At 32.6% G+C, this 12,128-nt stretch overlaps 1 protein-coding gene and 1 pseudogene across 1 annotated transcript; both read right to left on the bottom strand.

Annotated features, from left to right (window-relative positions):
* Positions 1 to 1,692: 1,692 nt before the first annotated feature.
* Positions 1,693 to 3,302, bottom strand: LOC108463602 (polygalacturonase-like). Its single transcript, XM_017763523.2, has 4 exons — positions 2,859 to 3,302; positions 2,458 to 2,747; positions 2,140 to 2,368; positions 1,693 to 1,990 (listed from the first exon to the last, which is right to left on the bottom strand). Exons 1-4 carry the CDS (start codon positions 3,300 to 3,302, stop codon positions 1,772 to 1,774), a joined length of 1,182 nt encoding a protein of 393 aa, XP_017619012.2. The 3' UTR covers positions 1,693 to 1,771.
* A 6,046-nt stretch (positions 3,303 to 9,348) lies between these two features.
* Positions 9,349 to 10,933, bottom strand: LOC108462346 (polygalacturonase-like; annotated as a pseudogene).
* Between the last annotated feature and the right edge of the window lie 1,195 nt (positions 10,934 to 12,128).

Genomic DNA, 12,128 nt, shown 5'->3' with positions numbered 1-12,128 from the left:
GCTAAGAGAGTTGGTAGGGGTCTAGTATCCTTTAAAAAAAATTCATTTAGACTCTTTTATCATTTATAAAATTTTAAATTAGTAATGGTAAAATTACAATTTAACCCCTTAAGAATGATAAAAATTGATTTAATCTTTTAAAAATTATAAAGATATAGGCTATTAAAATGGTGAAATTGAATTTTTATTATCATAAAGATATACAATTTAATCCCCCCAAAAAATTGGATTTGTCCATGAGTCAAATCATTAGTTTGTTAATTCGATTAATCTGATTAGTTTAATTAGTCCGTTCTATTATATTAAATAGCTCATAAAAAATCATAAATATTAAAAATATGGTTCAACCACCCTGTTCAATCAATTTTTTTCTTGGTTCAATCGATTAATATCAGTTCCTAAGTCAACTGGTTCAATGCCCTTCTCCAAACCGATATCCCAACCAGTTCCAAGTCCAGTCCAATCCAATTCAAACAACCTTAATTAAAACTCAAAAGCGTTAAAAAAGGAAATAAATTCCTATGGGAACAAAACTTTGTTTACACAATTCCAAAACTTCCTATGTTTATGAGGACTTATTTGAAGAGTTAATCCATTAAACTTCAATAAGTACAAGTTGTGATTTATCCTCATTCATATACGCTAAACAAGATCACTCTCTCTTTAAGACTTTTTCCTTGAAACTTTGGATGTAAACTGAGTGACACTTCAGTTTACCTTCAATTTTGCACTCAATGAAACAATTTTTATATGAACAAGTGTTCTCTCAGTCATACAACCAATCTAAACAAGTTGTCAATATATAAGAGTTAAAAAGACTTGTTAAGTTACGATCACTTATTTTACATAAATAGTCATATATAAAGGTCTTCAATTATCTTCATAATGGTAGAAATTTCCTTAATGTTAAACTCTTGCTATAATTCGAACTTCTACTTTGAATTGTGCTGAAAGTTATTGATTTGATCCTTACTTGGTTTGATTCCTACATTTCTAAGCTTCATAAATGGGCAATAGACACACTTTGATATCCATCAAACAAAAACTCAAAGTTTGGTAAATTATATGTCAATCAGCAATTTTTATCCTGCTGCGAGCTATGCCACTCGTTGCAATCGACGTTGTAGCAAAGAGATAAAATTGGCACTAACATACTCCATACTGCAATGTAGCAAAACAACTATAATATAGTAAATTGCTTACACCATTATTGGCACTTGAACTCAGTGACATTTAAAGGATACACATAACTTGACTGGTTCAAGAGTTAAGCTACCCATTCAATATCGACGGCCTTACTTTTTACTATAGAGATAGTATCAGTCATAACTCAAGTATTGAAGAGGTATGATGTGTCAAGACTACGATATTTGATATTTTTAACTTTTTCAATTGAATGAAACAACAAACAAAGCGACAGATATGCTTGAATGATGATTCCATGAAATGACCAACTCAATGAATCAAACGCTCGAGTCAGTGTGGCGTGTTGCATGGGGATGGAAGGGCTTTGCCATTCTCCTGAATCAAACATGGCATTATTGTTTTTAACCTTGTGCGTTTATGTTTTGTTCGTAATGGGTAACATTTCTATTTTCTAGTAAAATTTTGTTGGCTGGGAATTAAAAGATTTTTCTTTAAAACCAATCAAAGAATTTTTACAACATTTATTTATTATTTATCTAGAAAGAATAAATAATTCAAACTTGAGAAATACATGTATAAAAAAGAGAAGGAGAAATTTTGTTTTCCACCGTTTGATCTCCAAGATCTATAAGCAACTTTCTAGTCGAACTAAATTCAACGTTTTCCCACGAACATTGGAACAAGATGATTGAGCAGGTTTATTCAAATATGATAAATTGATATTCTGCAATCTTATCCCGGTGCATGGATTCTTTGGACTACAATCAAATTTTATAGCTACTTGTGTGGATGACGTTCCTCGAATACCTTCGTATATGATATCTTTAATTTTAATTCCAGATACCTACAATCATTGAAATATAAACAAGATTAATTTAATCACTTCAAGTGGCATAGACCCAAAATAAATAAAAATCAATGACCTTAAATTGGTTCAACTATTTTTAACCTAAAAATATTTGGAATTAATACTATAATTGCAATATATTATACCTGATTGGGACAATTTAGATTGTGTGGGCAATAATTCTGGTCAATTACAATAGGATTTTGCACATTTACCATCAAAGAATCCATAAACCGAATTCCTTGAACAAATCCAGTGCTAGGCCTGGCCCATGACTTAATCCTCAGCCCATTTTGAGTGCCTAAAAAGATTGTTTTTTTCACTGTAATATTTTGGACTCCTTCCTCTTTCAAATCTTTTGCTAAACTTCCAATGCTGCAAAGTGCAAATAAATCGAAATAAACCAATTATATCAATAATAATAATAATACATAATAAAAAAGATTTATTTTATATCCAGGTACCTAATGCCATGGCCAGGACCGCAAGTGACTTGTTCGACCCATAAATTCTTGGTACCGGGACCAATCGAGATGCAGTCGTCTCCAGTTTTAATTGAGCATTTTATGATATTCACATTCTTGGATAGTTGGACATGGATGCCATCGGTGTTGGGGCTATTACCTGCGGCGATGATCCTAACCCCTTGGACATTCACATTTTCACATCCATTGATCACGATGTGAAACATTTGGCTATTTAAGGACAATAAACTACGGATCCTAATGTTCTTGGAGTTGGTAAAGCTTAACGTCTGCTCTCACAAACAAATCGAAAATAGCAAGTCAATTACATGGATGATAAAGACTAAATTTGAATCATACAGGAACTTAAGTGAAAAATGAAAAGTGAAATATGATAGTACCGTGGCTCCAGAAGGACAGTTGGAATGGGAAGCTTTGCAAGCCCAGAGAGATGGTCCTTTGGCATCAAGTGCACCACCAAGGATTGAAACGCCATTCACTCCTTCAAAGCTCAGCCAATCTGTAGATTTGCCTAGTACTCGATAATCTTGAGGGGCGACCAGAGTGCCGTCAATTCTGAAAATGATTTGAGGGCTTTTGCAGCCACCCTGGAAGGCCATAGAACCGAGCAAATACCGGCCTTTTGGTACATATATGATGGTGGAGTCAGCTGAGGTACAGGCTGCTTTCCATGCCATGAGGAAAGCCTTGGTGGAGTCAGTTTTTCCATTAGGCTTAGCCCCAAAGTTTAACACATTGTACTTTGTTAATGCAGACGTTGAATTTATGGCTAACATGAAAAAGAGAATGAGAATAATGGAATGAGAAGGACGTGAGAGGTTCATCATTTGAGGCAGTGATGGAAGTAGTGAGTTAAGGTGTATTGATTGTTAAGAAGGTGATTGATGAATAAGAAGAGTTACAGAGAAATTGGATATTTAATTGATGAATGAGAAGAGTTACAGAGAAAATGGATATTTAATTGATGAATGAGAAGAGTTACAGAGAAGATAGATATTTATAGTTTAGCAGATTCAGGATAATTAAAGAGTATAACTGTGAAAGCGTAGGATTAAAGAAAGCTGGCATTTTGTGTGTTTGTATGGAATATCCGCTGCTTGTTTGGCTACAACTTAAGCGCCAGTTAATTAATACATTTAATAAGATGCTAATTATAATACATTTGTGATGAATGCACCTTCTTCCTTGTACATGAGACAATCTAATTTTCCTTGTACAAGGTGCTTTTTTCTTCTGACTTCAGGTTTGAGTTTGTTTACTTTGATGTTACTAATGGTTTACTAATGACTGCTGTTGAACTCTGTTTCTTATTATTAATAATATTTCTTAAAAGAATAAAAATGGAATGAGATTGAAGGCTGGCCGTTAACTTGATACTGAATTAATGTAAAGCCTTTTCTTAATTATATACACGCTTCCTACCTTTCCACTCTAAACGTATACCTTAGCGCAAGGCACGACCTCCTAAGGCTGCAGCTATTATTGGTGTCCATGTCACGGCGCAAGGCCGCAGCCTTCTTAGACAATAACTTGTCTTACTCCAAAGTCGTGACATGGGTTCTTGGAGGTCATGGCGTGAAATAGCAAGTTTATTTTTTTGGAAGAGAAAGTCACGAGGGTGAGCCGAGGCGAGTGAAAGTAGTAAACTACCCAGACAAAAGCCACGGTGCCAGGCCGTGGCATCAGCTCGAATCAAGAACTTTTGGGACTTCAGATACAGGGGCATAGCTAAGGGGGTGGGAGGAGCTCTTGTGTGGATAGTTTACTACTTTCACTCACCCTTAAGCGTTTTTTTACGAAAAACCATAATTAAATAAAACAAATAACAACACGTATGATACAGAAGAAAACTCCCCCATAATTATAGCATCAACACACTCCCCCTTAGTAGTAGCATCAATACACTCCTCCTCAATAAGATGTTTCAACTGGAGTGCAATGGATGTTAACTCATTAACAGCTCTATAGGTGATAGTTGTAACTTGTGAAACAACAAGATTATTTATCACAAGATCTTGATGGAGTAGAAATATCGTCATACTGATTTTCAGAAGTTATTATATCAGTTGTCACTTCATGTTTCACTCTAGCATCAATCAACCATTGATCTTTTCTCACTCATATTTGTTTCTAGTTGTATTGAGTTTGTGTTGCAACTTGTTTTCTAATAATTCCCTGTCTTAAGTCATTCAACATCTTATAAAAATATGGTATGATATTACCAACCATATTACAATAATGACAGATAATATATCTCTTCTTATACTCCTCCATTCCATGAGGTGACTTCTCATTTCTCCTCCATACAAATTTTTTTCTTCTGACCTCGTGCAGTGCCAAGGCAATGGGCATTGGTTCTGTCACTGCTTGTTTCCACATTTGATCTTTCTAGGTCCGATATGACTAGAAGCTCCACGACAATGACAAGTAACTAAATGATTAGAGATTACTTTCTTTTTAACATGAATCAACGTAGGTTTCTTGGAGCATTCACCTTGATCAATATTATTTGTGGCTTTGACAAAAACTATTGGATTTTTCATCACAATTTTTCCCTTCTTCTCAACATATCCAATGCCACATTTTCTTTCACTCCTTTTTCCAGCTACAAGAATTTCATTAAGTTTACCACTATTCGGCATTGATTTTTTCTAGCATGGATTGACTAACTACAAGATCTTCATGTGTAGTTTCCAAACGGACGGTTTTATCATTAAGTAGAGAATCATTCACCTTCATCTATTCGATTAAATTTTGGTTTTCTTCATGGAGTTTGAAGTTCTTATTTATCAGCTTTGCATTCACTTCGCATACTTCCTTTTTTCCAGCATAGTATTGTAGGTTTGCAGAAAGTCAACACTAGTTTGTCTTCTAAACCATCATCAACGTCAAAGCCTACCGAAACATGGGTACTGACTTTAGTAGTGAAGGCCATATAATTGCTCAAGTGTTTTCCATCTAATCTGAGTTGCTTAAGGCATCCTCATCACTCCAAGTTATGTTGAGAGACTTCATTTTCAAGTTTGCACACTCAGATTGTACATGGCCATACTCTTCACACTCGTAACATTGAATATCTTTCTTCTTTGCTCTAGGATTCTCATCAATGGTCACAACTTTCTCTATTTGATTCTCCTAAAATTTTAATTTTCATAATAATGTTTACTTAATCAATATTTTCCATTTATCTTTCGAAATTTCGTATTGAATTTTCAGAGGTTTTAATTTTTAGATGAAATGGGTTTTCCTTATAGATATAAATTTACGCATGAATTTGGAATTATTCATATGAAGTTTTGAAAATGTGTGAAAAATGAGAATAAAAAGAGAAATGAAGCCAAGTTTAGGGAAGAGTGAAGGGGGCATCTAGCAACTTATTCACCCTTGTGTTTGCATCACATTTGCATCTGCCATAACCATTTGCCTCTTTTCCTTCATTGCATTAACAGTGCATAATTGTACATAACTCTTTTCGTAAGCACATAGCCATTTTGGTCGACATCATAACCACATCCTTCATTGATATCATCATAGCATCTGCATTATATCATGAAGCACTTGTATTGTTTTGGACTTTACATCACGTGTAAATAAGGGAATTTTTCAAGAACAAAAGGAGATAGAATTTGTTAGAAAATGAATGATCGGAGGTGATAGTCGAAATGTTCAATAGATTGGTTTAAAGTCTTCAATGGTGATATTCAAAACTTTAGATTGGTTTAAAGTCTTCAATGGTGTGATATATTCAAAACTTCTGGTGGTGATATCCAAAAAGTTTATATGATTTCAATTACGGCCAAGTCTTCAATGGCAATATTCGAAGCTTTCGGTGGTGATATCCAAAATGTTCAATAAGAAATTTGTTTGGTTTAAAGTCTTCGATGGTGATATTCAAAGCTCCTGGTGGTGATATCCGAAACGTTCAATATGGTTTTGATTTCAATCAAGTCTTCGATAACGATATTCGAAGCTTCTAGTGGTGATATCTAGACCATTTAATATGGTTTCAATTAATGTTGATTTTTGAAGCTTTTTTATAGTGATATCCAAAATGTAAGAATCTCACCTATGTTAAAGTCTATCATGGTACTTTTCATATAGTTACCATATATGTTTAGTGGGAGATTAAACACGTGACAAAGAATTTGATGGTAACCAACTCTTTCTTATGTCTTTCGTTTTCTCTAAATTTTTAAGTAAATTTTTAAAGAGGTTTTTACGTATCGTTAATAGAAATAATCCTTCAACCAATTCCATCTCTACTTTAATTGTGATTTATTGAAAGATTTTTGAGCATACGGATTCTACATCAATCAAGTGCTATGGGTGATTAAATTTTGTTTGTAGAGAAGAATAATGTAATGAACCGAAAGTTACGGTATCGGAAATTGAGTCTTGAGTACTGTTTCCGTGAAATTTATTCATGAATATTTATTAGAAATATTTATGAATTATAGTTGAATGGTTATTTAGTGTTTAATTAAGTGAAGTAGCTGGAATTTAGTTTAAAGGGCTAAATTGCATAAGAAATAAAAGTTTAATTATAGATTAAAGAAGTGAAAGGGACTAATCTAGTAATTAGACCCTAAGTGCCATGTGTGTGTTAATATTGAATAACGTGTGTAATAGTTGGTATATATGTGTAATAGCTATAAGATATTTTATGTTATAGCTATTACACATGTTAGTTTTATATTTATTATAGGTTAATAATAGTATAATAAGTAAAATTGATAAAATAGAAAAGAAGATAGAAAGATTAACAGAGCAAACGTGAAAGAAAGAAGAAAGAAAGAAAGAAATAAAAAGAGAAATTTGAGGATTAAGGCCTTAAAGTTTGATTGGTAAGTTGTTTTAGCTCATTTTCTTATGATTTTTATGTTTATGGATGCCTAATTCAAAGTTCTACATGTATGAGGTTAAAATGAAGAAAATAGAGATTTTTAGATATTGATTTAGTTGAATAAATTGAGGTTTTATGGGTTAAATTGATAGAAATTGAAGTTAGAAGTGATTAGTTAAAGGAATTTCTAAGTTAGGTTTAAATAGGGACTAAGTTGAATAGAGCTCAAAATTTATGTTTTATAATGAATTTTATGAGTTAGAAATTGTTAATGAGTTGATTAAAAGAGAATATGAAGCTTAAGTTAAAGAAAAAAGATTAGTAATGGAAAAGGATGAAATTGGAATTTTGTAAAAGTTTGGTAGAAAGTGAAAATGTGTTTTATAAATTAATATATTGATGATTTTTAATTGTATGATTGTTAGTAGTAAACGTGCAATCGGATATGTCATCAAAGAAGGGAAAAGAGAAAGTGAACGAAGATATCGATTAAATTCGATAAATAGTGGTTTGTATTTCTATAAACCGAGCTTAATCATTACTGCTATATTTGATATTTATATTGTATGAAAATGTGAATGATGTAAGTATTTTTACCATATTGAAATGAATGTGATTTTGAATACCCTATTAATGATTGTCAGCTAGTCGGATATAGTTGACATGTCATAGGAATTGGAAGTATTGAGATATTCCGACATTGAGTCGATGAGACACTATGTGTCGACTCATCGTTAAAGTTTCGGATTTGTTCCGATGAAGTACTTTGTGTACTATAATGTTAAAGTTCGGATTTATTCGATGAAGCACTATGTGCTTATCCCGGAGTGTGGGTTGGATCCGTATCCGTCGATGTCCGAGTTATGTTAATAAGGGTAAATAAAGTAAAGGTTATTAAAATATTGATTGATATTGAATAATAGCAATAATGTGTTTGAATTACCATGTTTTAAAGTTAATTAAGCTATTGTTTATAGAAATACCACTAAGAGTATTCTCAGCAGACGGTTTGTTTCGTCATGCAGCTAGGTATAAAAGTATAACGACTCAAAGATACAAGCCGATCCCCAAACTCAAATTGGTGAAGTTTCTATCTTTTGGAAAATGGTATTGTACCTAGGATGTCTTTTGGTCATTTTGAAAGTATCTAAGTTGTTAAGGATATTTTGGTATGTTTTGTAAATGTTACCAAAACCTTAAGTATGGTATGTTTTGATATGTTAATGAAGAGTAATAAGAGGAAGTGTTGGTAAATATTGTAGAGAGAAGAAATGAAGATGTTATAAACTTAGTTATCAACATTTTATACTAAAACAGATTTGGACAGTAGCGGTAGTCCAACTTTGAAAATATACCAAAAATATTATAAAGTGAATTAGATAATGAATAAAATTTGTAATTAAATCTTAATGAATCTATTTTTATATGGAAGAAATAAAATAGGTAAAAGAGTTGTATTTTATGAGATATTTACGTTTTGGTGAAACAGGGTTAGAACAATTTCTGGATTCCCTGTTCTGAATTTAGAAATTCACCATAAATTGTGTATTAAGAATTAGAACTCAAACTTTATTTGTATAGATTCCTTATTGAGTCTATTTTTAATTGAAACAAATGGTATAGTCATTGGATTTCTGTACAGGAAGAAATTTAATTCGTAGTGCACAAGGGTCAAAGTAGCCGAACCCTGAAACAGGGGAGAGTTTTTCTAATAAACTGTACTAATTGGCCTGACCAAAAATTTTAGAAAAAAATTAGTAAGTAGATATATGAGTCTAGTTTCAGGAAAAATTTACGGAATTAGATTTCGAGTTTCGTAACTCGAGATATGATTTTTTTAGAGACCGTGACGCAGATGGATAGTTTACTACGAAAACTGTTTAAGTGCTAAGATAAGTTTTGTAATGTCTCCTGCTCGACTCCGGCGACGGTCTCGGGTAGGGGGACGTTACAAATAAATAAATAAAATTTACATTTATTTATTATATAGAAAGAATAAATAATTTTCAGCACGATAAATACATGTATAAAAAAGAGAAAGAGAAATTTCGTTTTCCGTTGATTGGTCTCCAAGATTTATAAGCAACTTTCTGATTGAACTAAATTCAATGCTTTCCCACGAACATTAGAACAAGATGATTGAGCAGGTTTATTCAAATATGATAAATTGATATTCTGCAATCTTATTCCGGTGCATGAATTCTTCGGACTGCAATCAAATTTTATAACTACTTGTGTGAATGACATTCCTCGAATACCTTCGTATATGATATCTTTAATTTTAATTCCAGATACCTATAACCATTGAAATATAAACAAAATAATTTAATCACTTCAAGTAGCATAGACCCAAAAATAAAAATCAAAGACCTTAATTGGTTCAACCATTTGTAACCTAAAAATATTTTAAATTTATATTATAATTGTAATATATTATACCTGATTGGGACAATTTAGATTGTGTGGGCAATAATTCTAATCAATTACAATAGGATTTTGCACATTTACCATCAAAGAATCCATAAACCGAATCCCTTGAACAAATCCATTGCTAGGCCTGGCCCATGACTTAATCCTCAGCCCATTTTGAGTGCCTAAAAAGATTGTCTTTTTCACTGTAATATTTTGGACTCCTTCCTCTTTCAAATCTTTTGCTAAACTTCCAATGCTGCAAAGTGCAAATAAATCAAAATAAACCAATTATATCAATAATAATAATACATAATAAAAAAGATTAATTTTATATTCAAGTACCTAATGCCATGGCCAGGACCGCAAGTGACTTGTTCGACCCATAAATTCTTGGTACCAGGACCAATCGAGATGCAGTCGTCTCCAATTTTGATTGAGCATTTTATGATATTTACATTCTTGGATAATTGTACATGGATGCCATCGGTGTTGGGGCTCTTACCTGCGGTGATGATTCTAACCCCTTGGACATTCACATTTTCACATCCATTGATCACGATGTGAAACATTTGGCTATTTAAGGACAATAAACTTCGGATCCTAATGTTCTTGGAGTTGGTAAAGCTTAACGTCTGCTCTCACAAACAAATCGAAAATAGCAAGTCAATTACATGGATGATAAACACTTAATTTGAATCATACGAGCTTAAGTGAAAAATGAAAAGTGAAATATAATAGTACCGTGGCTCCAGAAGGACTGTTGGAATGGGAAGCTTTGCAAGCCCAGAGAGATGGTCCTTTGGCATCAAGTGCACCACCAAGGATTGAAACGCCATTCACTCCTTCAAAGCTCAGCCAATCGGTAGATTTGCCTAGTACTCGATAATCTTGAGGGGCGACCAGGGTGCATTAAATTCTGAAAATGATTTGAGGGCTTTTGCAGCCACCTTGGAAGGCCATAGAACCGAGCAAATACCGGCCCTTTGGTACATATATAATGGTGGAGTCAGCTGAGGCACAGGCTGCTTTCCATGCCATGAGGAAAGCCTTGGTGGAGTCAGCTTTTCCGTTAGGCTTAGCCCCAAAGTTTAACACATTGTACTTTGTTAATGCAGACGTTGAATTTATGGCTAACATGAAAAAGAGAATGAGAAGAATGGAATGAGAAGGACGTGTGAGGTTCATCATTTGAGACAGCTTTCCTCTAAAGAAAACTGAGACAAGGATGGACTTATATATAGATCAGAAAATTGAGTGAATGAATGAAGCTGAAACTGAAACCGAGTTAAGCTGTATTGTTTGGTAAGAAAGTCAATTGATGAATGATAAGAATTAATGAGAAAATGGATATTTATAGGTTAGCAAAATCAGGAGAATTAAAGAGTATAAATGTATAATAGCGAAAGTGTAGGATTAAAGAAAGGTGCGGCTTTTGTGTGTTTGTATGAAATACAGTGTGCTATTCGCAGCTTGCTTGGCTACAACTTAAGCTGCAGTTAATTAATTAGATGCTAATAATACATTTGGTGTTGAATGTAAGTAGGAATTTCATCACCTTCTTGCTTGCACATGAGACAATCTAATTGTTCTTTTGTTTATCCCAAAGATACCTTTCATCAAACTTCCGCAGTCATATAAGCTTATATTGTATTTGGCAATGATTGCTGTTAAACTCAGTTTCCTATTAATCTGGCTTAGCAATGTGGAGTTCTTTTAAAGCTACCAAAACCCTGAATTTATGGTAGTTTATACAATCATTGCTTCTATTTTACAAAATCAAAAGGGAGTTTATTTAAAGCTACCATTATCCATATCCATATTATTAGAAGTAGGAGATGCATCTCAAACCCCATCACTTCAAACCAAATCAAAACATCTATATCTATGTTTGTATTAATGTTTTACTGATATTCATGTCACGAATTAACTTGATATCAATTCAATTTTAAAATTATTAAAATACTTTCTCTAGTTATATTTTTAGAAGGCCATTTTAATTTTTTATAAAATAAAAATTAATTATATAATAAACATAACTTTATAATTGTAATTAAAATATGGGTTAAATTTTATATAAATATTTAATAAAAATGGAATGAGATTGAAGGAGGCCGTTTAATTTCATGTTGATATAATATAAGGCCTTGTTTTATTTTTGAAGGAACGTAAAGCCTTTTCTAATTTATATGTATCCATTCTTATCAAGCGAAAAGTTGGTTTATTGGGTTTACAATTTACTTATAATTATAGTATGATAATTATTATTTTTTCGAATCTATTTGAACAGCACAAAGTAATTGAATGAAAGTGTAATTACTAGAATAATAATTATATTCTCTTATAATTACAAAGAATTGTAATTCCCTAGACGTATTGGGTTGATAGAGTATAATTA

This window comes from Gossypium arboreum, chromosome 13 (genome assembly GCF_025698485.1).
Source record: "Gossypium arboreum isolate Shixiya-1 chromosome 13, ASM2569848v2, whole genome shotgun sequence".
Classification (NCBI taxonomy): Eukaryota; Viridiplantae; Streptophyta; class Magnoliopsida; order Malvales; family Malvaceae; genus Gossypium; species Gossypium arboreum.
The sequence above is the reverse complement of the archived record's forward strand: the minus strand, read 5'-3'. Positions and strand labels throughout refer to the sequence as shown.